The 27,839-nt window shown below is 37.4% G+C and overlaps 1 protein-coding gene across 1 annotated transcript; it reads left to right on the top strand.

The window, feature by feature from the left end:
• NAE1 (NEDD8 activating enzyme E1 subunit 1) lies at positions 1 to 23,337 on the top strand. The gene is made up of 20 exons (XM_090260109.1): positions 1 to 124; positions 2,996 to 3,099; positions 3,188 to 3,248; positions 4,852 to 4,882; positions 5,598 to 5,669; positions 5,903 to 5,982; positions 6,551 to 6,660; positions 8,167 to 8,276; positions 9,130 to 9,192; positions 9,592 to 9,655; positions 9,972 to 10,063; positions 12,708 to 12,767; positions 12,864 to 12,997; positions 14,485 to 14,560; positions 14,864 to 14,903; positions 18,983 to 19,069; positions 19,552 to 19,644; positions 21,873 to 21,987; positions 22,073 to 22,122; positions 23,099 to 23,337. The coding sequence occupies exons 1-20, from the start codon at positions 72 to 74 to the stop codon at positions 23,206 to 23,208; spliced, it is 1,605 nt and encodes a 534-aa protein (XP_090116235.1). The 5' UTR covers positions 1 to 71; the 3' UTR covers positions 23,209 to 23,337.
• The last annotated feature ends 4,502 nt before the right edge of the window (positions 23,338 to 27,839 follow it).

Genomic DNA, 27,839 nt, shown 5'->3' with positions numbered 1-27,839 from the left:
GCGCCTGCGCACTCGTGGAGGTTGTGGCGGTACTCCGCAGGGGATCGGCTCTCTGCGCCGCTGCCGCGGCCATGGCGCACCCGGGGAAGCTGCTCAAGGAGCAGAAGTATGACCGGCAGCTGAGGTGAGGCGAGGCGGGGCTCACCGAGTTGGGCGGGCGGGCCGGTGAACGCCTCTGCGTCCGTGCCGGGCCTAAGCGAGCAAGCGGCGCGGCCCGGCCTCTCTCAGGCCTCCCGCCGGGCGGGGCCGTGCGGGGCTCGGAAGCCGGCATGGGGACTTCGGCCGGAGGCCGGGGGTGTGCCTCCGGGGCCGACCTCCCCTTCCCGGCTCGGCGCGCTCACCTTCCAAGCAGTGTGCTGTTTGAGGTGCGGGGTCCCAGCGACATTGGTTGTCACCAGGCAGGCTGCCGGCCCCGCCTCGTTGTTCTCAGGCTCCTAGTTTTGCAGAATGGGGGAATCGCGACTGCCCCATCCCCGCGGCCCCTTAGGTATTGTTCCAAGCCAGCACGGCCCAATACAAGTATAATGCTGTCTCGTGAGCCACATCTGTCATTATACGTTTTCTAGTAGTCACCTTAAAAAAAAAAAGAAATAGGCAAAATTCTCATAATATAGTTTATTTAACCCAGTATATCCAAAATATTACCATTTCAATAGGTAATCAATATAGAGTTATTAGAGATATTTTACATTTTTTGCATATTGTCCTCCAAATCCGGCATTTTACACTGCATAGCACATCTCCATTCGGACAAGCCTCATGTCTGTGTTCAGGAGCCACATGAAGGTAATGGCTATCTTAATGGGCACTGCAGGTCTAGGCCGTCAGGCAAGTCCTTGGTTATTTCCTCTCCCTTGCTTTTTCTCTTTACCTTCCCCATTCCTTATTTATTCGCATCTTCCGTGTGTTAAGGCAGTGGGAGTAACACAAACGGTTGGCTCCCTTTCTTTCTGTAGCCTGGAAGCCAGAAGTTATAGTTTGTCCCTAGGGACTGGTACTCCCATTTGCACCTGCAACTGAATACTTACTGTCTTAGGGGCTTTCAGCACTCAATTCTGAGAGCAGCCTCGAAGGCAGACATTCTCTGTATTATAGATGGGGAAACCGAGTCTTGGAGAAGTTAGATAACTTGCTCAGTCTTGTGTGTTTGAGCCAGGGTGTAAGGTCAGGAGGCCCTGATGGTCTTTTCAGAGCTGGCCCTCAGTGGCATCACTCTGATCCCAAGCTTCTGGGGAAAGCAGCAAGGTGGCAGAGCCCTTGTAACCAACTCATGTTCTCATAAATTCTTGGAGTTCCTTGTGTTTTGTATGCAGATATAACCATACATTACATTTTTGGTTACTAAATAATTGAAACAAAAGAGTTTTTGCTGAGTTCGGTCCATTTAAGAACCAGAGTTTACCTTTTATAATAAGAAGTGGTTATTGATTTTGAAGTGTCATAGGGAAGCAGTTAAAAGCAAAGATGTACAGCCAGCCAGCAGTCAATAAGGCCCTGCTTTCCGTAGGCCAGTAAGAGTAGAGAGGATTGATTTCTTGTTTGGGCCCTTTCTTGAAACATGTTATCTAGAGATGCACCAGTGATCTCAGGCTCATTCTCAATTACCCAAACATCTGTCAACCAAAAATAGGTGTCTTCTGTGTGCTTACTTTCATAGGAAAACTTGATATTTTCAGGTCTCCTGTTTCTTCTAGGTTTTACCTCCATTCATCTGATAACCCTTCAGTGATCACTTACCCTGGACAAGGCATTGTACCAGGCATTGGGACTACAGTGGTGGATACAGATAGTGATCTGGGCCCTTATGGAGCTTACATGGAATGCAAAGATGGATGTTCAGCAAATAAAAAAACCAAACGAGGGAATTATAGTTCTCACATGTGCTGGAGGACATATTGGCTATATGATAAGGGAATCTGCTTTAGATCAGGTGACAGAGAAGGCACATTAAAGTCTGTCCGTCTTCCAGGCTATGGCATTTTTCTGATGGTTTGGGCTTTCCCTACACTACTTTTCCTTTTTTAAAAAGATTTTATTTATTCATTTTTAGAGAGGGAAGGGAGGGAGAAAGAAAGGGAGAGAAACATCAATGTGTGAGAGAAACATTAATTGGCTGCCTCTTGCACGCCCCCAATGGAGGTGGGGGACTTGGCCCATAACCCAGACATGTTCCGTGACCAGGAATCAAACTTGTGACCTTTCGGTGTGGGATGACATCCAACCTACTGAGCCAGACCAGTCAGAGCTCTCCCTATACTTATAGTGACAATAAAAGATATTGATAAATTAGTTAATAGGCTTTCTGGATAAAAACCCAGTTGACTCATATGCCAGTGATACATGTGTGGTTATGTACCTTGCCGTGTTAATGATATGCCTGTGTGAATCAGGCTATCACATGTATTTCTAATCCTTATTGCATCTTTGTGTTGATGCATTTATTAATCATACTATTAGAATGTTCATTAGGAATTATATTTTAAAGCCCTCCTATAGAAATCAAATGAGGCTTTTCAGGTGATAATTCAGTTTTCTTGGTAAAGCTTTTCTCTTACAGATATCACAGTGGTAAGTCCTATGTCAAGGTCTTAAATACACTAGATTCATGTAACTTAAGGAGAAATGAAATAGAGAGCAGAGTTGGTTTTAAATCTAAGGCACTTGTTTAATTTTAATGAATATTTTTAAAGATTTTCCGTTCTGTAGGTTATCTGGCTTCAAGAGAGTAATGGACAGGAAGCTGGAAGACCAAGATTCTAGTTCTGATTTGACCCTTCATCTAACCATGCAAGGCATCACCCTTAGTCTTAGTCTTATGTTACACAGATATATAATCCCCATAACATCTCCTGCTCTTCCTGTCTCACATATTTACCATGGTTATCACATCAGTTATTCTATGCAGGAACACTTTAAAGACCAAAGAGCTCCATTCAAATAAGAAAGTTGTATTGTGAAATTTTAAAAAATGTTGACTGTGTATCTTGTTTTGTAGGTTGTGGGGTGATCATGGGCAAGAGGCTTTAGAATCTGCTCATGTTTGCCTAATAAATGCAACGGCCACAGGAACTGAAATTCTTAAAAACTTGATACTACCAGGTAATATAGTTTTGTGGTTGTAAATTTACTTTTTTAAGGTTTTGAATTAGAAACATATATTCTTGACTGATTTTGTTTTGTCTCCCAGGTATTGGTTCATTTACAATTATTGATGGAAATCAGGTCAGCGGAGAAGATGCTGGAAATAAGTATGTTTTATTATTTTATTTTTAAGTGATTTTATTTATATTTAGAGATAGGGGAAGGGAGGGAGAAAGAGAGGGAGAGTAACATCAATGTGTGAGAGATGCATTGATTGGTTGCCTCTCGCATGCTCCCAGCTGGAGACCTGGCCTGCAACCTAGGCATGTGCCCTGCCTGGGAATTGGTCTGGAGACCTTTTGGTTTGCAGCCTGGCACTCAATCCACTGAGCCACACCAGCCAGGGTAGTATGTTCTGTTCTTTTCAAATATATGCATGTTAGAGAAGTCAGTGTACTGTCAAGGAGAGTGAGGCCTAGATCCCAGCTTCACCTCCTCAATCAAGTTGACTTGACTTTCAGTTGGATAGGAATCCTATATATAGTATTATGGCGAGGATGAAAGGAGTTAATATAGGTCAAGGGCTAGCACAGTGTCTGGCAAATAGCCATGCATAAAAGATATCCATTATTACTATCTTTATCGTTGTTATTAATGCAAAGGAGTAGTCATGACACCTTTATTTGTGAAATCTGAACACTTGCTAAGTTCTTGCATTGATTCCTAGATGTTAGTATATAATTAACAATAATTATATTTTTATATTATAAGAATAATAAAACCTACCTTTCATTTGTGGTGTCTCCTAAACTTAATCCAGGTATATCTCTCTATAAACTATACTGTCTCCATAAAAATGCTTTTTAAAGATGGCCTGTATATCACTCTTTAAAGATGATCATGTTTAGAAGTTCAGAGTATTTCAAGCTTGCCTTTTCAGGAACCTGGAGTCTAGGATTTCTCATCATATTGATATTAGTCAGTATACAGCAGCAATGAAAAAATACAAGGAAAATCAGAATTTGGTTCATATTGAGCTTTGATAGCTTTTCTTGGGATAATGGTATATCCATCCACAACACAGCCCGTTGGTGTCTGCAAAGAAAAAGTCCTATTACCTTTGTTTGCTTGTTTAGTTAGAGCAGAATGTGATAAGAATAAGGTTTCTTTTTGTTATGGAACCGCTGAGCTTGTGCTACAATATAGCACCCTGACTGATCAGCAGTCTCAGATCTGAGCCCTGGGATATGACAAGGGTATGTATGGGAAGAAACCTGAATAGATCTGTTATATTATAGTTACCTGCAAAAGCAAACAGTTTAATATAGCATTTTCCAAGTGTGATCTGTGGAGCATTAATTCTGGGGAATGTTAATATCTGCTAAATGGGCAAAGGGATTCTATGGTCACATGAAGTTGCACATTTCTTTAATATAAGACTTTAATATCATGTGTTTTAGAGAGAGAAATATAACACATGGTGTTTCCTAAACTTTTTAAAGCCAAGGGGCCCTTTTCTCTCAGAGCATCTTGTGAAATTCATATTTTGTGGTACACAGTTTGGGAAATATTGATTTATTAGCTTGCCTAACTATAAGTTTTATCCAGTTTTCTTCCTCCAGGAAGGCTATTACAACCTGTAATGAAAATATAGTTTGTTTTATAGTATAAATATAGTATAAATGAAGTATGTCTTGTATTTCCAATAACTTTTCCTTTCTATAGTCAAAGAAGCCCTTAATTTATTTTATTTTTTTTGGTCTATTTTAGTTTTTTCCTTCAAAGAAGCAGTATTGGCAAGGTAAACAATCAATTTGTTATGGGGCATACTTGAATTTAAGCATCTAATGATGCTACTGTATTTTGATTTCTTGAAAAGCTTTGACTTTAAAAGAGCTTATTATTTCTCTGAGAAAAAAGTTAAATTAGCTCATTTTTTTCCTGATCTTGTAGATCTTGATATGCTTGGTAGTTTTAAGAACATAGAAGTAATGTATCCTTTTTACACTGTATACTGTATTAAAGCTAAATTTTGAGTGATGTTAGTGTTCAGAGGGAAGAGTATTTTGGTTAACAAGATTTTTAACTAAAAGTCAGGATATCTTTTATTTTTGTATTTCATATTAAAAAAATCTTACAAAGCCATATACGAGTAAATCAACTTAGTACACTATTCTGAGTGGAAATGACTATTTCTTTAATGATTGACCTCTCATACAGTATTATACATTGATCTAGAATATCCCTGCATGATGCCCAGGGTTTTCTGGTCATTTGCTTAATCAGAAAAGTAGGGTGCAAATAATGTTAATTTAAGAACTCTGAATAATGATAGTTTAGCTCTTTTCTAAATAATATTCTGGTTTAGTCAGTTTAAACACTATGAAAAGCAGGGTTGTCATATCTATGCATGGAATTTAGGTAATTTTATAGTGTATTTGCTTGATCTGTTCATTGAAGAGTACATTTTAACCAAATCTTTTCTAATTCAAGTCAAATTCTTTGTTTTCAAAAAGAACCGAGCTCAAGCTGCCATGGAATTCTTACAAGAATTAAATAGCGATGTCTCTGGGAGTTTTGTGGAAGAGGTATATATGTATATACATATTATTTCTGTGCAGAAATTTTATTTTTTAATAGCTCAAAGCCCTAGGAATTTTTAATTTTTAATCTTTGTATAACTATGTTTAGTTGAGAGTTGAATTACTTTAATATTGGAGTCTAGCATGTTGCCTCATGGGTTCTAAGTAGCTTAACTGTTTTCTGCTGTGTTTAATATGATTGTGAACTTCTTGGATTTTTTTCCCCCTGTCCTATTTAGAGTCCAGAAAACCTTCTAGACAATGATCCTTCATTTTTCTGTAGGTTTACCATTGTGATTGCAACTCAGCTTCCTGAAAGGTAAATTTTTATGTTAATTTGTTTTTAATCGAATCTCTTATTAGATTTGCATAGTTTTGTTTTCTCTGCAGTCTATGGTTTTTAAAATCCCTAAACTCTATAGAAACCTTTAATTGGAAGTATTTATGAGTATCATTAAAAAGATAGAAAAGAGGAAATATTGGATGTGAAACTTTAAAATACATATACTCAGAGCATTTAAATTGAACATTGATTATTTTTAGTGAAAATAAAAAACTAGTTAGAATTAATTATAGGGAGTACTCTGGGATGTATGCAAGGATATATACCTTTTATAAATGTTTTCTTCTTTTTTATAGAAATGTTTAGGAAGAATCTTTCAATTAACATTCTCCCTAATAAAAAGTCGAGGCTTTCATATCCCTCATGTAAAAGATAATCTTCCTTTGAAACTGCAGACTTGTGGAATTGCTTGATCTGCTTATAATGCAATAGATATATTTTTGCATTTATAATTTAGTAAGAAAGTTGCTTTGATTTAAGGAGTTTTCATGTTTGGCATATGTCAATTTGTTTATATTTCTATTTATTGTGCCTTCCTTTACAGTACATTACTACGTTTAGCAGATGTCCTCTGGAATTCCCAAATCCCTCTTCTGATCTGTAGGACATATGGACTAATTGGTTATATGAGGATCATTATAGAAGAACATCCAGGTAGAATTGTTGTATATAAGGCTTGCTTTTGGTTGCTTTAGCTATGATTTTAGAAACTTGACAATTTAGAAAGTCAGTTTTCAATTTCAAAGTAAATTTGTAGCAGCACAACTGGGTTATAGGTTCAAAGTGTTAACCAGAATCAGTAGGCTTTAATCTAATATTTCTTTTACTTAACATTATAGGAGGATACAAAGCAGGAGACATAGTAGGTACAGCTTCTTCATCATATTAGGAAGCACAGCTGCTGTACAAGTACTTAGCTTTTTTTTTTTTCCTCTTAACCCACATAGGGTATGTGTGGCTGCTTACAGGCAAGAGCCAAGGTATATGGGTCACATTGACACCTAGAGATCACACCACCTTTTCCTCACAAATCTTTTATTCCATTCTTATACAGGTCTTAGACTCCCCTAGTTCAGGTACAATTTCACAGAGCAAGCAAGGTATTTAACTAGCTACTGTTCCAAGGAAAAAGTGTTATAGGGACCAAAGTCATTCATAGGCAGGCTTGCAACAGTTCAAGGCTGATGCTAGTCCTTTACTTAACAAAGTTTTAATCTTAAATCATTGTAACATTTTCATTGGTTACTTATACATTTTTCTGAGCTAGGTAGTGTGCTAGTGCAATGATAGCCACTGGCATTGATAGCAGCCCTGAGTAGTGGTATCTGCTTAGGCGGTTACATAGTAGTTTGTGAGGAAAAGCTTTTGGCAGGTGGTATTGGGCCATTTAAGAATTTTAAGTGGAAGAGTGACAGGGTAAAAATTTTAAGAGAGAGAGCGTGCCCCTGACTAAGAGTACATGTTATGAGGACAGGGAAGAGGGGGTAGATATTAATAAAGGTTAACATTACTAGCTTTGTCATATAATTTTTTTCTAAAATTCTTATAAGGTACATATTCTCTTATCTGCTTTTTACAAATGAGGATGCTGAAGCACAGAGAGATAAGTTACTTGCCTAAGGCCACACAGCTAGCAAGTAACAGAACTGAGCCTAGCTTTAAAGACTCTCTGGAATTACACACTTTTTTTATACTCCTCTGTATGGAGAGCAATATTTGAGGTGAGTTCAGGATGTGGGGAGTGACTGATGTTGGGCCAAGGAAGCGAGAAGTCAAGGATGACCATAAGGTTTCTAGGGAAGAGGCTTAGGTAGATGGTAATGCTGTCTGTTGCAGATGACAGGAGGAGTAAGGGTAGGTTGTTAGGTAGTATCTGAATGCACATTTTAACCAATTTTCATCTTTTCCAATTATAACAAGCCTCTGCTCTAAAAGAATCTTGGTTTTACTTTTATTAAAACTAGTCCACATGGGCTTTGTGCTTTTAGTAAAATGTATATGTAAGTATAAATTCATCTCAATAATGAACAAAACTATTGAAAAAAATCTATAGACCCTATGCCCATTTGAAAACTATAGATTTCCTGAATTCTTGTAATGTAGTGTATTGCCAGCAGTATTACTAAAGAAGTTTATCTTTTGGGGTTATTTATTTCACAGTAATAGAATCTCATCCAGACAATGCATTAGAGGATCTACGACTAGATAAGCCCTTTCCTGAACTGAGAGAACATTTTCAGTCTTACGATTTGGATCATATGGACAAAAAGGTTGGTAGTATGTGTGGCCTTCCATTTATAGATAGATTTAAAACATTTTTTTTAACCTAAGGTTTTTGAATTACATCCAAGTGAGAAAAGACTATAAACCTCCATAGTCCTGTCATCCAGATTGCATAGTAACAACATTGCATCTAATTTGTTTTAAATAAACCTTTTTCCTCCAAAATTTAAAAATCTTTTATTGAAGAAAAGTATATTAACTGAATATATCGGTGTAATCAACATTTAGGTCAAGAAATTGCATATTAACATATTCCTCTTCATGGCCCTTTCTTAAACAAATAGATGTGCTTTTTAAAATAGTTTGAATTTGGGAGGTTATTTATTGAAATTGATTCCTCTTGAAGCTTATCTTTAGTGTTTGAGAATTATCAAGGCAACTGCATATTTTGGCATGGAAGTAATGATATTTATAACATACTGTATAATATTAGGGATATATGTGTTTTTTTCCTACCTACATATTAATTAAAATGCAGGTATTTGGTTTATCAGAAAACATAGGGAAGATCTTTCATAGTCTAGGCTTAGTATCTGGAATCAAGAGATTTGAGCTTTATTTTTGGATGGCAGATCTCTGACACTGTTTTCTTGATGTAAAATAGGGACAATCATAGTATATACCTGCCATATTAGGGTCAAATTGGACACTAAAAAAAATTCGTAAAGCAACTTTTTAAATCCAGTTCATTTTCCTCCATTCATTATTTCATATATACTGGGGGATGATCATAAATATTTTTGAATTTGTTGAAAATGATACAGGGTAGTGAGGAATAAATATTAACTAATTAATATTAACTGATACTGATATTTTCTTTTATTTTTCTCTCATTTTTAGGACCATAGCCACACTCCATGGATTGTGATCATAGCTAAATATTTAGCACAGTGGTATAGTGAAGTATGTCCTTTTTAAAAAAAGAAATTCCATGAGTGACTATAGTTTCAATTTATTATAAAGGATTTCATTGGAGGTGGTGGGAGATTAATATTTTTCCTTGCATGGTTTAGCGTAGGTGGGTGCCTTTCCATTTAAATCTAGCAGTTTCTCTTTTGATAATGGTATTTTTATTAATAAATGAAATTTGAGTAAATATCATTTTGAAACTGGCAGTGGGGAATGAATGTAGAAAAATGACCCACAATTTCTGTTTTGTATCAAATCAGCCTCTGATTTTACTTGTGTGTATATTTACTGATGAAATCTCATGTGGATGGGAGAATGGGGGAAACTATGGACTCTCAGTTACCGTATTTTGAGTTTTTATAACTAAGTTTTTAAATTCTTTAACCAATTTAGACAAATGGACGAATACCTAAAACGTATAAAGAAAAAGAAGAGTTCAGAGATTTGATTAGACAAGGTAATATTATGGGATATGACTAAATGTTATATAAGGTTTGAAAAGCAAGTTGCCTGAAGCTAATGTTTGGATTTCTGTCAACATCTTTGTCAAATGATGCCATCATTAGCCCATATTTTCTTTTGCTTCGGGAGATTAAGGAACCATTCCTTATACAGTTTTAGGACTGACTAGTGATAAGCCATATTTCTTCTTAAGTTTCAATATATCTTATCCTCCCTTCAGAATTTGACAACATTATTTCCATAATGTTGGGGGGAGAGAAAGAGAGAGAAGAAAAGGGCTGTTGTTTGCTAACTCATTTCTATTTTAATAGGAATTCTAAAGAATGAAAATGGGGCTCCAGAAGATGAAGAGAATTTTGAAGAAGCCATTAAAAATGTGAACACAGCACTAAATACAACTCAGGTATTAAAAGAGTTGCTGGCCCCTCACCATGTAGCTCAGTTGGATGGGTTAGAGTGTCATCCCGATATGTCAAGGTTGTGGTTTCGATCCTGGGTCAGGGCATATTCAAAAATCAACCAGTGAATGCATAAAAACGTGGAACAACAAATTGATGTTTCTCTCCCCACCTCCCGCGTGCCCCTCTCTCTAAAATCAATAAATTAAAAATAAATAAATAAATAAATAAAAGAGTTGCTGAAGGATTCATTTAAGAAAGGTGTTTTCTGAAGTCCTTATGGTGAGATAGTTGATTTTAGATTTAAGTTAATATTTCCTAAATTGACTCTTGTTTTAATAATATTCTAGTGTCTTTAAAAAATGGCCATCAGTGTTTCAGTTGGTTGGATGTTGTCATGAAAAGTAAAAGGTTTGATTCCCGGTCAGGGCACATGCCTGGGTTGCAGGGGTCAGTCCTTGGTCGTGGCACATACAAGAGGCAAACAATTGATGTTTCTCACCCCCTCTTTCTCCCTCCCTTCCCCTACCTCTAGAATAAATAAATAAATTTAAAAATAAATTAATCGTTTGAAATACATGAATTGTGAATAGTAATAGTTTGGTGTAGGAATTACATACTGAAGGTGATATTTTGCTAGTCCAAAATAGTGTTGCCTAAAAAGTTAAATTTTACTCTTCATTTGCTTTTTTTTTTTTTAATTTTTATTTTCTGATTTTAGAGAGAAAGAGGAAGGGATAGACAGTGAGAGAGAGAGAGAAACATGGATTAACGTGGATTTGCTGTTCCACTTATTTATGCATTCATCAGTTTTTCCTGAATGTGCCCTAACCTGGGATCGAACCTGCAACCTTGGGGCATCAGGAAGGTACTCTAAAAAAACTGAGCTACCCAGCCAGGGCCTGCATTTGCTTTTGACAGTAATTATTTGGATATAAGCGATATGTTCTTAAATGACATTGATACCTTAAAAATTAGTTGGAGGATAACTCATTTTAGATGCGCTTTTGTTTTGTTGTTAAAGCCTGGCAAGTAAGATTTAGGGGGATCCTTGGAACCAACACAACTGGTAGTTTAAGTTAGAATTTTCTTATAATTTAAAACAGCAGAAAATGCTGCCTTTAAGTTAGAAAAGCACATGAGCTGTGTGATAAACTTTTTGGAGACAGAGATAGAGTTTCCACTAATTAAAAGTGTGTGCTTTGTGAATTAGTTTTTAGGGATGATGAAAATTTTCTATGTCTTAATTGGGGTGATGGTTAAAAAGTACATGTATAGTTATCAAAATGCATGGGATTGTACATTTAAGATTTGTTCATTTCACTGAATGTAAAATTTATACCAATTAAAAAAAAATACCAAGGTTCTCATGACTGGGAAACAGTGAACTAAGCAAAGAGATAAATGCAGCAGGTTCGGTGAACAATATTAGAGCAGAACAGAGAGCTAGCGTATGATGGGAAAGAGGGGATCTGGGATCCAGAGGGGGCCAAGGAGACTCAAAGAGATGTGTTTAAGCAGAGGCCTGAGTAAAGTGACATGTAGAGGTCTGGTGGAAGAGCTCTTCAGGCAGAGGAAGCACATGTGCAAAGAAAGGCCCAAAAGTGGGATGAAGCTTGGCATTTGTTCAAGGATCAGTAAGACTGCCAGGCTGATTGGAGTGAAGTGAACAAGGGGGAAAGTCATGGGAGGGATTTGAGTTTGGAGAAGCAGAAAGGGCCAGATCATAATAGCCTTGCAGGCCCATGAAGCATTTCGAGCAGGGGAGTGGAATGACCTGATTTATATCTAAAAACTTGTCTGGCTCTTGTGAGAAGAGACCGTAGTGGACTAGAAGTGAAAGCAGAGACCACTTAGGTTACCAGTAAGAAACTTCTTTTTTCCACACGACTGTAGAATCAAAGCCTATAATTTCTAAAGTTTTTATTAATGTATGATGATCTTGGTAGCATTAAAAGTTCTTAATTTAGCCCTGTCTGGTGTGTCTCGGTTGGGTGTTGTCTGGCAAAGCAAAAGGTTGCCAGTTTGATTCCTGGTCAGGGCACATGCCTGGGTTGCTGGTTCAGTCCCCAGTTGGTCAGGGTGAGTGCAAGAGACAAATGATCGATGTTTCTCCATCACATCAATGGTTCTCGCCTTCTCTTTCTGCCTCCCTTTTCCTCTCTCAGAAATCAATAAAAGGAAAAAAAAATTTTAAGTCCTTAATTTAACTACATAGTTTTTGTCAGCGTGGTGGTCTCTTTGAGCAGTTACTAATTAGGGTGTAAGGGTTTCAAATTTTTGACAAGATGGAAAAACATGAAGGACTACAACTCTAGCTTGACATTAATGTCTGTAATCTTTGTTATATTTTCAAATGTAAATATATAAAAAGATTTACTTCGGCTTCTTCTTTATTCCGTTTATGATGGAAGAGAACAGGTTAGTTTTTAATATTAACAACAGTGGGTAAGATGGGACATTCTTCCATTCTCTTTTTTCCTCATCAAATTTCCATCTGGTACCAATGCTAAATAAAAATATAAGCAAATCAGAAATTTGTATTTGGTTACAATTTGAAAATACAAATAACTTGTTTAGAGAAATAGCGGTGAAAATAAAGGTGGGCAAATTCTTAGTATAAGTAAATGTTTCATATTCCTTTGGTAGATCCCAAGCAACATTGAAGATATATTTAATGATGATCACTGCATAAATATCACCAAACAGGTAACAACAACAAAAAGTAAAAATAGTGCCACCTTAAGCTTTAGGTCAAATTCAAATACCACTTAATAATAATTTTTTTTTTGTTTTAACTCTTAGACTCCATCATTTTGGATTTTAGCTCGTGCCTTAAAGGAGTTTGTAGCCAAAGAAGGTCAAGGAAATTTACCTGTCCGAGGCACAATTCCTGACATGATTGCAGATTCTGCCAAATATATAAAGCTGCAAAATGTGTAAGTCACTGTTTTTAAATTGTGTAACAGAAGAATTAATTTGTTTATATTAGAGATGAACATATTTTACTAGTCTATCAGAAATCAAATGAAAGCCTGTTATAATCTAATTTCTTTATAAATAAGCTAAAGAAATTAGGGGGCAGATTTTTTTTTTTAACAGATTTTATTTTTATTTATTTATTTATTTTCCTGTGTGGTTGCCTCTCACTTGCACCCCCAACTGGGGACCTGACGTGCAACCTAGTAATGTGCCCTGACTGGGAATTGAACCAGCGACAGTTGGCTCGGAGGCTGACGCTCAATCCACTGAGCCACAGCAGCCAGGGCTTAGATTTTATTTTTAGAGTAGATTTAGGTTCATGGCAAAATTAAGTGGAAAGTACAGTGTTCTCCTATAGCCCCCTAGGAGCCAGATTTTTTTCTTCTTTTATGATAAAACCTAATATTTGAGCACTTAACTCTGTGCTTTGAACTGTTGTATGTATTAACTAATTTAATATTTACCACAACCCTATGCGAGAGATACTATTATTGTCCCAGTTTTATAGATGAGGAAACGGAGGCCTAGAAAAGGTAATTTATTCAGGTTCAGACAGCTGGTAAATAGCAGAACCAGGATATGAATCCATGAAACCCATCTCCATACTCTTAACCAGGGCCCTATACTGTCCTTTATTTGTAACTTAAAACTTTGAAGTCTTCAGTTTGGATGAATTTTTTATTAGTAATGTTTCATAATTTAAAGAGTTCATGGCTACAGGAAGACACTTACTATCTAGGTATCACTAGCCTGAACCCAGATAGATTATCATAAGGATGGTTCTCAACGGATATTACACAATGTAGTTTGGGCATGATGCTGATGAACGCAGGACCACTGGCTTGGTTTTCTCAAGGGCCAAATAATGTCACACAAAGATCTCTGTTCCCTAAACAGATTGTGCTCTTCATCGCCTTCATTTTTAAACAAATCTTTGTTGTCTTAGCCTAGAAGTTCAAGTACTTAAAATTTGGGAAAAGTCAGTTGAGGATAGAAGGAAGCATGACCTCACATTGGAAGTATTTAGCTTAACACTGATCATCTTCAGAGGACGAAAATATGAAGACTTAAAAGTCTTACATGAATTTGTAGATGGACAGTTTTAAAGTATTTAACTTTCCTTGGACTTGACTTCAGGGTGAAAACTCATGTTCTTCAGTAACATTTTTTGTTAGGTCCTCTATCAGAGAAACATGGAGGGCAGTTTTTAAGTTGGGTGCTGTTAATTACAGAGGAAACCTAGGTATTAATGGTACCAAGGGTCCTTCACCAACACTGGGAAGATCTTCAACACTTAACAGGTGCTGCTGGTAGCATTTCCGTGGCATTTTCACAGTTCGTATGCTTTAAACCAGTATTTTTTCATGAAAAGGAAAACAGGTTTTTGTTTGCTTCCTGGTAGTATTAAAAATTTGTTATTAGTAGCTTTTTGTTTGTTTTTCAGTTACCGTGAAAAAGCAAAGGAAGATGCTGCTGCTGTAGGTAATCATGCTGCCAAATTGCTGCAGTCTATAGGTCAGGTAAGCAGCTGGGCACACCGTGTCTTTGATGGACAGCACCGCTCCCTGTGCGCCTGATCACATAACTCCAGCCGCGAAAGGGTTTAGAGATGGAGGGCGTGGCACTGGTTCTGTGCTTCCTTAAAGGGGTCTCTCACTTGCCTGCCCAATGAGAACGACTGTTTTAAGGAAACAAGGTGTTTTTCCAGTGCTCTCCCAGCACTTGGAGAAAGCCTCCCAATCTCACAGTGGTTGGCTTTGTGCTGTACCCTCTGTTAACCTTTCCTTTAAACTGGAGCAAACTTTGCATTTATCTCTTTACAGGCGCCAGAGTCCATTTCAGAGAAAGAATTAAAATTACTCTGTAAGTCCCCTTGAATTAATTTCCTTATTTATTTTGCTTCATAAAAATGTGCCACAGGGAATATTCCTAGGAATTATTATTTTTAAATTAATTTATTTATTTTTAGAGAGAGAGGAAAGGAGAAAGAGGGAGAGAAACATCACTGTGTGGTTGCCTCTCACGCACCCCCAACTGGGGACCTGACGTGCAACCTAGTCATGTGCCCTGACTGGGAATCAAACCAGTGACACTTTATTCCCAGGAGTTTTAAATGGTTAAAATTAAAAATTTTTTATGGTCTCATGGTATAGATAAATATAATTATTGGGTAAAGTTTTTTATTCTTATAATGTAATAAATGGAGAGTATTTTAAGACTGGGTCAGAGGCAGAGCATATACTCATGTCTATGGCAATGCTAAAAAGACATGAAGGTCAATTAATTGAAAATTGTCATTAATATAAAATTATTTTCATCATATTAAGGTTAAACAATTTGGAAAAGTTTTATCTCAAGGCTTTGGGTGTGAAGTCTTGAGTCACATGTACATTGACAGTATTGGTTTAACTACTCATTTTGATCCGTGTTAAATGACTAATGGAATTAAGAATTTTGCCATCTAGTTTCAGAGTGGCTAAGTTCGTGGCATCTTTTTGATAACTCCTCAGTAGACCTGAAACATTTCTTAAATTTAAGACTTACTTTAAGAATAATAAAACCTGTTTTACATGCTGTCTGAAGATTTTCCCTATAGCTACTGCTTGTCGTTTCTGCAAAAGTCTATATTTTGCATGCTCCTCAACCTTAAAATATATTTATGCAAGTTCTTTATTATATGACTTTTTCATAGTGTTTCTTTAGGCTTAGTTTTATTTTTATTTTTAAAAAACTTTTTTTTTTTTTTTTTTTTTTTTTGGAGAGAGGGGTAGGGAGGGAGAGAAACACTGATTGGTTGCTTCTTGTACATGTGCCCTGACCAGGAATCAAACGAGTGACCTTGTGCTTTGCAGAATGACACTCAACCAACTGAGCAACACTGGTTAAGTTAAGACTTAGACTTAGTTTTAATGTCTTGTTCCATTATTAATCTTGAACCTTGTTCCTTTTTTTAAAATTATATTTTATTGATTATGCTGTTACGATGGTCCCAATTTCTTTTCCCTTTGCTCCCCTCCACTCAGTACCCCTCTTCCCTCCAGCAGTCCCACCCCCACTAGTTCATGTCCATGGGTCATGCCTGTATGTTCTTTGGTTTCTCCCTTTCCTATCCTATTCTTAACTTCCCTGTTTATTTTGTACCAACCAATTATGCTTCTTAATCCCTGCACCATTTCCCCATTTCTCCCCCTTCCCCCTCCCAGCTAATAAACCCTCCAAATGATCCCCATAACTATGATTCTATTCCTGTTCTTGTTGTTTGCTTAGTTTGTTTTTATTTTTTAGATTCAGTTGTTGATAGTTGTGAGTTTGTTGTCATTTTAATGTTCATAGTTTTGATTCCCTTTTTTCTTAAATAAATCCTTTTAACATTTCATATAATAAGGGCTTGATGATGAAGAACTCCTTTAGCTTTACCTTGTCTGGGAAGCACTTTATCTGCCCTTCCATTCTAAATGGTATCTTTGCTAGATAGAGTAATCTTGGTTGTAGGTCCTTGCTTTTCATCATTTTGAATACTTCTTGCCAGTCCCTTCTTACCTGCAAAGTTTCTTTTGAGAAATCAGCTGATAGTCTTATAGGGACCTTTTTGTAGTAACTCTTCTTTTCTCTTGCTGCTTTTTAAGATTCTCTCTTTATCTTTCACTTTTGGCATTTTAAATACGATGTGTCTTGGTGTTGTCCTCTTTGGGTCTAGCTTGATTTGGGACTCTCTGTTCTTCCTGGACTTGTATGTCTATTTCCTTTGCCAAATTAGGAGAGTTTTCCTTCATTATTTTTTCACATAAGTTTTCAGTTTCTTGCTCTTCTTGCACCCCTATGATTCAGATGTTTGTATGTTTAAAGTTGTTCCAGAGTTTCGTAAGCCTCTCCCTGTATTTTTTCAATTCTTGTCTCTTCATTCTGTACTGTTTGACTGTTTATTTCTTCCTTATGTTCCAAATTGTTGATTTGAACCCTGATTTCCTTCCCTTCACCGTTGGTTTCATGTGGATTTTCCTTTATTTCACTTAGCTTAGCCTTCATTTCTCACCTTACATGTTTATTGTACTCAAGCATGTCTGTCAAGTCTATGAGCATCATTATCATCGGTGTTTTGAACTCTGCATCTGTTAGGTTGGCTGTTTCCTTGTTGCTTAGTTCTTCCACTAGACCCTTGATCTGCTCCCACTTTTGGGCCATACTTCTCCGTCTCCTCAACTCCTCAACTTGACAGCTTTCTGTGTTTGCCTCTGTGTATTAAGTAGAACTGTCACCCCTGTTACATTGTAAGGGGCAGAGCCTTTGGTGTTTGTCAGTGTGGGGTGACCTGTTTCACCACGTTGTGGCGCTGTATGTGGGTGAGGGGTGCCCCTTTTCCAGGCACTTCTAAAACTTCTCCCACTTCCCTTATGGGTCTGGTGTCCCTCTAGCTGTTGCCCTTGTTGTGGTTTCCAGAGTGGGTGGGTTTGTGGACATTCTAGGACCATGGGGGCCCTCTAAACAAATGGACTCTGCTGAGAGATGGGCAGTTTCTTCTGCTGCCCCAACCCCCACTGGTTTTCATAGTCAGAAGCAATGATGCTTTGTATTCCCCAGCACTGGAACCGTGAGCTGCGCGGTTTGGTCTAGGGCTGGGATTGCTCCCCAGCTGTCTCTCCCAACTTTTATAATGTATGGCTGTGCTTTCCGCTGGCCGGTTACAGCCGCTGCCTTGTTGCCATGACTGTTGGCCACACCGTGTCCTCTCTGCCCCTTCTCCGCCTCTCCTACCTATCTGGATGAGTATTGCTGCTTTATATCTTTGTTTGTTGGACTTCAATGCAGTTCAATTTTCTGGTAGTTCTGGTTGTTTTTAGTTTTGAGGTACAGTAATCCCTCTCTATGTCGCGGTTCACTTATCACAACCTCACTGTATCGCAGAATTTTAAAAAATATTAAATGTAATTATTTATTGCAGATTTTTTGCTGTATTGCGGGATTTTGCGGGAGTGTATACATATGTTGTTAAAGTTACGTCGGTTTAAGAGTGAAGAATAAATGTAAGGTTCCTACTTCGCGGGGGAAGGTGGCGTCTAGAACGTAATACCCGCAATAAGTGAGGGAATACTGTAGTTATATTTCTTCTCATTGTTGTGGAGGGTGGCGAAGCATGTCTACCTATGCATCCATCTTGGCCAGAAGTCTGAACCTTGTTTCTCATGTTGTGTTTGTTCTACTAATCATGTGATACCAGATTAAAAGCTGGATGTTGGGTATTTGAGGGTTTATTCTGTTCTTTCTACTTTGGGGTATGTTTGAAAATTTTCATAATACAGATATTTTTTTGTTTGTTTTTCTTTTTGTTTTTTAAAGAAGTCTTACAGTCCTGACCTGGTAGCTCAGTTGTTTAGAGTGTCATCTCAATAAGCCAAGGTTGCAGGTTCAATCCCAGTCAGGGCATCTCTAAGAAGCAACCAATGAGTGCATAAATAAGTGGAACAACAAAGTGATATTTCTCTCTCTCTCTCTTCCTTCATCTCTCTCTAAAATCAATTTTTTAAGAACGTTTTACATACATAGTACCAAGAGCACAATATATATAACACTTTCTTTTAGGACTGTTTATCCATAATAATGATAAAAACTACTGTTCATTGAGCCCTATCAGGCATTGCACTAGGTACTTTTGATTGACAGAAAGCTGTCAAAGGTAAACAATATTATCCCCATTTTGAGGCTCAGAGAGATACCATCACCTACTTACTCAGTGCTGAACTGGTTTGAGTGCTAAGGACATGAATTTAAGATGACTTAAGTTCTAGTGCCTTCTGTGCTAACCATTGGAGCCAAAGAGAAGACATTTCTTCACATTTCCATGTCTGTGAAGAGTATACACACAATTTCTTCTTAAAGTGATCTGTGATTTGGAATATTCATGTGTCTCAACCATTTACCTCTAAAATGTCTTTTCCTGTATTCAGGCAGCAATTCTGCATTTCTTCGAGTGATAAGATGTCGATCCTTAGCTGAAGAATATGGCTTGAATACAGTTAACAGGGATGAAATTAGTAAGTATAATCTTTTGGTGCTAGTTATTAATTTTAATGATATCAATATTTTGTGTGTAATAGTATTGAGTATATGGTGATAATATAAAGGATAATGGAAATATTTATATTCTAAATTTTATTCTATAAACCTATCCAAGTAGTCAATTTCAACATGTAAAATTTAAAATATACATAAAATCACATTTAGGTAGGTTACTAAGTTGTGTGATATGTAGAAGAGCTAACTAAAGTCAGCATGTTACTACTATAGTAGAGATTATGGTGACTATAGTTCATAGTTCATAAAACATCTGGGTTTTAACTAACGTATCTCCCTTTATTTTACTATTATTTATCATTTTCTATTTCATTGTCACAAAATATTAAAATTTTGTGATAAAATTGCCATGTGTCCTGAAATTTGAGTAAATAGTATATTCAGTCCTACATTGTTTTTACGTCCTGAATTACCCATGTTATATTGAGTTTTTTCCTTTCAGTTTCCAGCATGGACAATCCAGATAATGAGATGGTATTCTACTTAATGTTACGGGCTGTGGATAGATTTCATAAACAACATGGTAGATATCCAGGTAAGAATAGCAATTGAATTGTCAACTATAATAAAGTCTTAAATAAACACTTGAATTAAATCTTCAAGTGTCCTTGATTTTTACTTTGTAAACAGTTTACACCTAGTTCATCTCAGTGAGGAACTACCATTTGCTTTGTAAGTCTAACTATTTGCAAGTAGTGTTTGATTCTAAACTATTACAGGGGAATAGTAAGTGGCACAATGTATATAGAAGAAAACATTTTTCCTCTGTCAGTTCCCAGAGTTTACTTCTAAGACGCTGAATTTAATTTAGTGGAAATGGAAAGCCACAAGAAGTATGCCAGTGACTTCTGAACTCAGAACTCTGAAGATGTAGAGATTTCTTTGTTTAGTATCTAACTTTTGTTATCGTTAAATGTAGTGATTGGGGAATTGGCATAATATCAAAGATTTTTAATCACCCAGAAATTTTTTATTATAATTTTAATTATGCAGGATTATTGCATAGCACTACATTCTAGGTGTATATAAAATCTGTTGCCCTAACTGATATCACATGCTCACTGAATTATAGTCTTAATGAGCTAGCTTACCAGAAGAAAGAAAATGAATAAACACTAACTATGCATTGCTTTATTTGTATTATTTGGTTAGAACATATTTTTGGTTATCTATTGCATAACAAACCATCCCAAAATTTAGTAGTTTAAAACAAGGAATTATTATCTGATGACTTTGTGAATTGGCGGGGCTCAGTTAGGCAGATCTCATTGGGGAAAGAGGATCTTGCATGATGCCTGGTGACTGGAGTCACTCTGAAGGCTTGACTGAGGTAGACATCCAGGAAGACTTTCACTCAGATGTCTGCCACTTTAGTTGGGATAACTGGAACTGCTGGGGCTTGTCAGGCATCTGTTGCCACTTGGTTAGCTGGGCTTCCTTTTAGCATGGCAGCCCTAGGGTAGACTTCTTACATGGTGTCTGGCTTCCTCAGAATTAACATTCCAAAAGACCCAGGTGTAACGTACAAGACATTTTATGACTTAGTCATAGAAATTACACAGCATCACCTATGTTGTGTTCTATTGGTTTCACAGGGGCAGCTTAGATTAAAGAGTAGAAGGGAATTACATGAGGACATAAAGGGGTGTATATTGGGAGCCATCTTGGGAGAGTAGCTACCACATAGAGTGTAGGCTTTGAACCTAAGTTCAGAACCAAGCTCTGTCACTTACTGTCGCTTGACCTTGAGTGAGTCACTATTTCCTTCCAAACCTCAGGTCTCTCAGTTATGGAATGGTAATAATATCTACTCTACTAGACTGTTAGGGTTAAATATGTAATGCATGAAAATCACCACTGCATAGCACCTTGTAAGTATATTACTATTATGAGGGAGAGTATTGGTAATTGTCTTTAAACCGGAGTGGTTAAAAAAATAATTGATTTTTAATAATATTTGAATGTTTTGGAATTATATTTATCCTCCCAGTAGTAATAATAATAATAGCTTACCTTTGGAGACATTATAGTTTAATCATTAAGAACTGCCTGGGCTTGTATCCTAGTTTTGCTATTTATTAGCTAAGTAATTCAGGCTAATAATTTAATCTGTGCCTCAGTTTTTTCTTCTGAAAAATGGAAATAATAGTACCTGCTTCATAAGGTGGTTGTGAGGATTAACTATATAAATATACGTATGGTGCTTAAGACAGTATCCAGCATCTGTTAATGCTCAATAAATGTTACTTGTTATTATAGCTGTACGTATACAGTGTCATTTAATCTGGAAATGGATAATAAACACCATAGTTTTTATAAAGGGTATAAATAGGACATCACTTTCTCATTCATTCTATTCTTCTACCAAAGAAGTATTGAGCACCAACTGTGTGCCACACTTCCAGATGCAGGCTTATCAAACTTGAATTTTAATAGGTTTTTTAAAAAAAATCATTTTTTATTTTCAATTATAGTTGACATGTTAGTTTCAGGTGTACACTCCAGTGATTAGACATTACATAATTTAATAAGTGATCATTCTGGTAAATCTCGCACCCATCTGACACCATACATGTAATAGATTTTTGATGATTTCTTTTATTGTTACAGGTTCATGATATTTGCATATATTGGTCTCAGACTTTGTTATTTTTGTTCTTCAGTTTCACACCTTGCTGTTTTGACTAGAACACCTGAAACTGGATTAAATATTTGAATTACATGTTTATTTTAATGAAAATTAATTTACATGTATATTTTTAGGGGTATATAACTATCAAGTTGAAGAAGATATAGGAAAATTGAAGTCTTGTCTCACCAGCTTCCTTCAGGAATATGGACTGTCTGTAATGGTGAAAGATGATTATGTCCATGAATTGTGAGTATTTTTTAAGCCATATGAGAGAGAACACCTGTACCTATCATAAGTTAGTCTAAGTTCATGTCTCCGTCCTTTCCTATAGTTGCCGATATGGAGCTGCTGAGCCACACACCATTGCTGCATTCTTAGGGGGTGAGTTCCAAAGATGAGAAGGCTGGCCTCTATTGTTATATAGTACGATTATGAAGTTTTGTTTTCTTAGCTATTTTAACAAAGGAGGTCAGTGAAGCAGGACGTTGACTATTAAGTGGCACAATGCCATTATATTCTTTCACTTCTCAGGTCTTTGTTTAAATGTTATTTTCCCTGTGAGGTCGTCCCCTGCTCCTTGATTTAAAACTGAGGACCTCCTCTTGCACTCATGTCCTTCTTCCTTGCGGTTTTTCCATAGCACTTAGTCATTTGACATGCTATACATTTTACTTAATTGTGAATGATCTGTCCCTCACTACTAAAAAGTAAAATCTTATAGGGGCACTGGTTTTTGTTGTTCCCTCCCATATCCCTCCTACCTGGAACATATCTGGTACATAGTAGAGTCTCATACTGTATTGAATCAATGAATGTTTGTGAAAGACCAAGCTTTCTTTAAAAACTAAAGAAATTTTTTCTTAGTAATTTTTTTTCTGTTGCTTTGAGTAGCATTTAATAGAGATTCTTTGCAAATTTCAAATGTATTTAGAACAAATATACTTTTATTCCCTTTTTGTTATAAAAACAAAGCAGAAGGGTGTCTTTTGAGAATCTTTTCTGTGTATATGTATCCTTTAAAATGTATTCACCATACTACTATTTTGACTTCTTCTACTTAATATATCTTACTAATTAATGTTTCTTAACCATAATAATTAAAAACACTTCATTCTTTAAAACTGTGGCATAATATCCCATGGTATGAAGGTGTAAAACAAAACTTTTAATAACTATGTTACTAAAAGTTGTAGTCCTTTATTTTGGTATGATGCAGTATATATGTCTGTTTTGGATTACTTTTAAACACTATTGCTTTTGAAAAAAGGGAAGGTTTTCTTTACAGTATTGAATATTTTTCTGTAACTCTCGAAATTTACTTCTTTCAAAGATTTGCTTTTCTCCTTTTTCCTTGCAGGAGCTGCAGCTCAAGAGGTTATCAAAATAATCACCAAACAATTTGTAATTTTTAATAATACTTACATTTATAGTGGCATGTCACAAACTTCAGCAACTTTTCAATTGTAGAATCAGCACCCTATGTAGTGTGTAACTGAAAGTTTAATTACCTTCAGGTTGTGCTCAAATATGTAAAAATCTGCTAGCGGAGAACTGTTAAATTGTTTGCTTAATAAACATTTTTCTCATTTGTAATAATGTAGTCTTGTTTGGGGGTGAGGTGGGGTGTGTGCGTGCGTGCGTGTGTGTGTGTGTGTGTGTGTGTGTGACGCAGCTATTTTCCCAGAGAATAAAAGCTATCTGTTTCTAATTGAATTCGTTATTTTTGGCTTGCTGTTTCAACGTTTCTTATAGAAATACCGTGTTTCATTAGAAATAGCTTTAAATACTTTTTCTAACAGTCTAAAATAATGAATTTAATCCACGTGCAGATTTTAGCTATGGACATTTTAGGACCTTCACTATTCGTTAAAACAGAATTTTAAAAGCAAATATTTAGGATATGTTAGTGTATCAGAAAACAAGGAGAAGATGCAACGCGGAGGGAAGACTGAAGACGACTGGGGACCGTACTTCCCCCACCTAGCCTGCGCACTTTCGCCTACGCCCCCAAGACCCTCGAGGCCATGGCCCCAGAGAGGCCCTCTTCTATCACTGAGCCCACCCAACTAACTCCCGGGGGTGAACGTCCCTCCGAGCAAAGGAAGCCCCCACCGGGGACGGTGAGATTAAAGTATTTACCCTCCGAGTTGTGATTTTCAGTCCATTCGCTTGCCAATCACTGCCCTTGAGGAGAGCCTCCCCGTCGGGGCAGAGCTGCCGGAAGTCCCGCCCCACGGAAGTGAGCCTCGCGCTCTGGGTGGGGAAAGGGCTCCCGTGTCGTGTTAGGCAGGCGGCAAAGGACGAAGGGCGAGAACTCATAGTGCGGCGACTTGAGGGTAAAGGCTGTAGGTCCCTGCGTGTTCGTGTTCTGGTCCTCCCCCAGCCCCGGTCTGTCGCCTCTTGTAGAAGACGTACTGTGGCCCGTAGGCCTAGGTGGCCCTCACAACTGCAAGGATGCAGAACGCCCCGCTGTGCCCTTCTTAACCGGCCCACGTGAGGGATGGGTGAGCGTGCGGGCAGGGACCCTACTGAGGAGGCAGCAGACCCCGGCTGCAGTCCCCACGGCAGCTGGTGGGACAAAGCATTGGTTTCTACCATTTAGTCAGGTTCCGAGAGCCGGGCAGTTTTCGACCCTCTGGTAGTTAAGAGTCCGCGGCGGCCTCCGCAGGTGATTCTGAAGCAGGGAAAGTGCGGGAACCACTGGTGAGGGCCACGTGATCCTAAGCTTGGGGCGGGGACGGTTATTGGGCCGATTTTCCTTCTTACCCACTGCTGGTGAAACGCCCGTGGTGGGGCCTTTAGCCAGCGCCCGGTCCCTCGTAGGAGCTGGAGAACCCGGTCTGAGAAGAGCCTGAGGGGACCGCCTGTGCTCGTCACGGGGAGTTCTGCCAGCTCTTTAGGTGAGCCAGGCCTCGGAGTTCATGAGCCGAAATTCAGGAAACTGGGTGGGCTTAGCCTTGCCTCCTTGGGAAGATCCTTCTTTTTTTTTTTTTTTTTTTAAACCTTCACTTGAGCCAACTGGGATGAGATGCGGAGGATTTATGCCAAAGTGCTGCTCTGATCTACTCAGTTTGGGAGTGTTAACGCTGAAGAGTGAACTGCCTCCTCAGTTTGTTTTCTGGGATCGATTGACAGTTCTCAACCTACTTAAGTCTTGTAACACAATTTATTATATATTACATGTATTCGCATGTGGCTGGGCTTTTTCTCTCTTGTCTACTTTAGAGGGAATTTTCCGCTTTGTTCATGAGTCCAGGCTTGGTATCCACTGTCAACAACTTAGTGATGGCATCTAGTGGTGGGATTTTCAGCCCTGCCAGCCTTACACAGAGGTATCATTTATCGCCTTGGCAGGGTGGCGAAGTTGGTTGAGCGTCGTCCTGTAAGCGAGAAGGTTGCAGATTTGACCCCTGGTCAGGGCATGTGCTAGGTTGTGGGTTCAACCCCCGGTCAAGGCAGCAGATCGATGTCTCTCTACCCCCCCGCACCCCCCTTCCTCTTTTCCTCTCTATCTAAAAATCAGTGAGCTATCCTCAGGCCAAGATTTTAAAAAAATAAAGATGTCCTTTATGTTTCTGGTATTTGGGGGTGATATTTAGATTTCAAAAAGCTTTCCGCGTCAGCATTTTCTAGTCCAGCTAAAAGAATGATGTTCAGCTCATTTTCTTGCCTAAATTTGAATTTGAGTTAGTACTATTTTGGTAGTAGATTGAGTGAAACCTGTAAATGAGATAGTTTCTTCCTGTTATCTAGGACCCCCCCCCTTTTTTTTTCTGTGAGAATACAGTAGGTAATTTTGAAATCTTGTTGTTCATTACAATTTGCATCTATTCACTAATACTTTATTGGGCAGATGTTTTTGTTCTTGCGAATACTATATTTTATAATTTTAAATATTATTTTATAATGATCAATCCCTTAAAAGTTGCAACTTGTCTTTTACTGTGAATGTTTGAGCACTTAGCTAGTAAATAGAAGACTTGTATTAATGCAGGTAGTTTGTACTTAGTAAGCTTTATCTAATTTTAGTGTGCAAAGTAACCATTTATTAGAAAATAGTGTAAGAAAGACAAAGGAATACAAGGCAGTTTCAGTTTCAAGACATTTAGAGTAAAAAATTGTATCCCTTTTAAAAAATAAAATTATAGCCCTAGCTGGTGTGGCTCAGTGGATTGAGGGCCCGTCTATGAACTGAAAGGTCATAGATTTGCTTCCCAGTCAGGTCACATGCCTGGGTTGTGGACCAGGTCGATGGTCTCTCACACATTGAGGTTTCTCTCCCTCTCTTCCTCCCTCCCTCCCTCTCTCTAAAAATAAATAAAAATTTTTAAAAAATTTTAAATTATATTAGAAATAGATTAGATTAAAACTAAGGAAATATTCTTTAAACTCCCTCACAACTCCACAAATGATATAGTAGTCAATTTTTTAAGTCCTTTTTTAAGTTTAGTCTTTTTCCCTCCAAATCTTAACTCCTTTACTCAAAGGTAATGCATATTTACATATAGGAGACAGTATAATACTGTAGAGAATAAGAGTTTCAGGCTTGGCTTCAGGTTTTCTTGGTTTCCATTCCAGAAGCTCTGGCGCTTACTAGCTGTTTGAACTGGGCAAATTACTTACCCTCTCCTCGTGTATCTTCATCCTTATAGTTCCCTTGTAGTGACGTTATAATGAATAAAAAGGTATATGGTTTATAGCACAGCACTTAGCCTACAATAGGACTTATGGAACATTACAAACTTATTATAAAAATTGTGAAAAATAGAAAACTGAAGTAAAACACCATAGAACCACCAGCTAAAGACAAATGTTCTGTTGGCTGCTTTGTAACAGAAGCATTCTTTCTTGCTTTTAAACATTTTAAGTAAACAGTATCTGTGGATGTTCTATAATATACCTAACCATTCCTTTTTAAATGGGATATTTAGGTTAAAAAAATGGCAAAACTAGTATATATTTGTATGTTACTTTGTAAAAGATTCTCGTATGTATTTAAACTTTTTTTGTTTGGGAATTTTGCCATTTATTTCCCCTCACCCAAGGACATGCTTATTGATTTTAGAGAGAGGGGAAGGGACAGAGGGAGAGAAACATCAATTGTGCCTTGATGGGGAATTGAATCCATGACCTTTTGGTTTATGGGATGACACTCCAACCAACTGAGCCATATTGGCTAGAGCAGGGATTTTACTATCATTTTGAGAGTGAAAATGAAAAATTAGAAAGGGTAATTTGGTATCTCCCTTTAACAATGTAGTGTTTAAGTACATAAGAATTTTAGAGTTCTGTGAATCCTGATTTATTGCTCTTAAGACGTTAATTGGACTCTGATATATTTTTTTCTAAAAAATCAGTTTAACACTTTAAAATAAAGCATAGCCCTGTCTGGTATGGCTCAGTGGATTGAGCGCTGGTTTGCAAACCAAAGAGTCACTTGTCCAATTCCCAGTCAGGGCACTTGCCTGGGTTGCCAGCCAGGTCCCCAGCTGTGGGCATGAAGAGGCAACCACACATTGATGTTTCTCTCCCTCTATCTCCCTCCCTTCCCCTCTCTCTATAAATAAATAAAATATTTTTTAAAAATAAAAAATAAAATAAAGCATATAAGAGGCCATATCAGGGTTGCTAGTTATTTAAATTTTTTTCTAACAAATAATACATAAACAAAAATTTAAATTTAATAGTGGAATACTGTGTTGAAAAAACCAGAGGTTAGAAAAACTTTTAGTATCAAGCTTAGCTTGTAAAGAGAAATGCAGTTTTAAAGACTGTGTGTGTGTGCTTTAAACTTCTGATTCATGGAGGGATGCCCAATCTGAAAGGATGGAATGAAAATTCATAGAAAAGAAAGTATGAAGGACCAGAAGAGGATCTTGTAGTACTTCAGAAAACCAGGTGCATTTTTGTATGTTTTCAAATTTAATTCTTGTAACAACTCTATGAAGTAGGAGCTTCCTATTTTACAGATGAGGAAACAGCCTCAGAGAACTAAAGCACACCCTGTATCACATATCTAATAAGATGTGGATTCAGCCACTTCTCTTCTGGCCTCAGGAAACTATTCTTTCCCCACCCCTTTGCATTTATAATTCTGG

The sequence above is a fragment of the Furipterus horrens genome, unplaced genomic scaffold, assembly GCF_987537825.1.
Source record: "Furipterus horrens unplaced genomic scaffold, mFurHor1.1.pri manual_scaffold_13, whole genome shotgun sequence".
In the NCBI taxonomy this organism is placed as follows: domain Eukaryota; kingdom Metazoa; phylum Chordata; class Mammalia; order Chiroptera; family Furipteridae; genus Furipterus; species Furipterus horrens.
The sequence above is the reverse complement of the archived record's forward strand: the minus strand, read 5'-3'. Positions and strand labels throughout refer to the sequence as shown.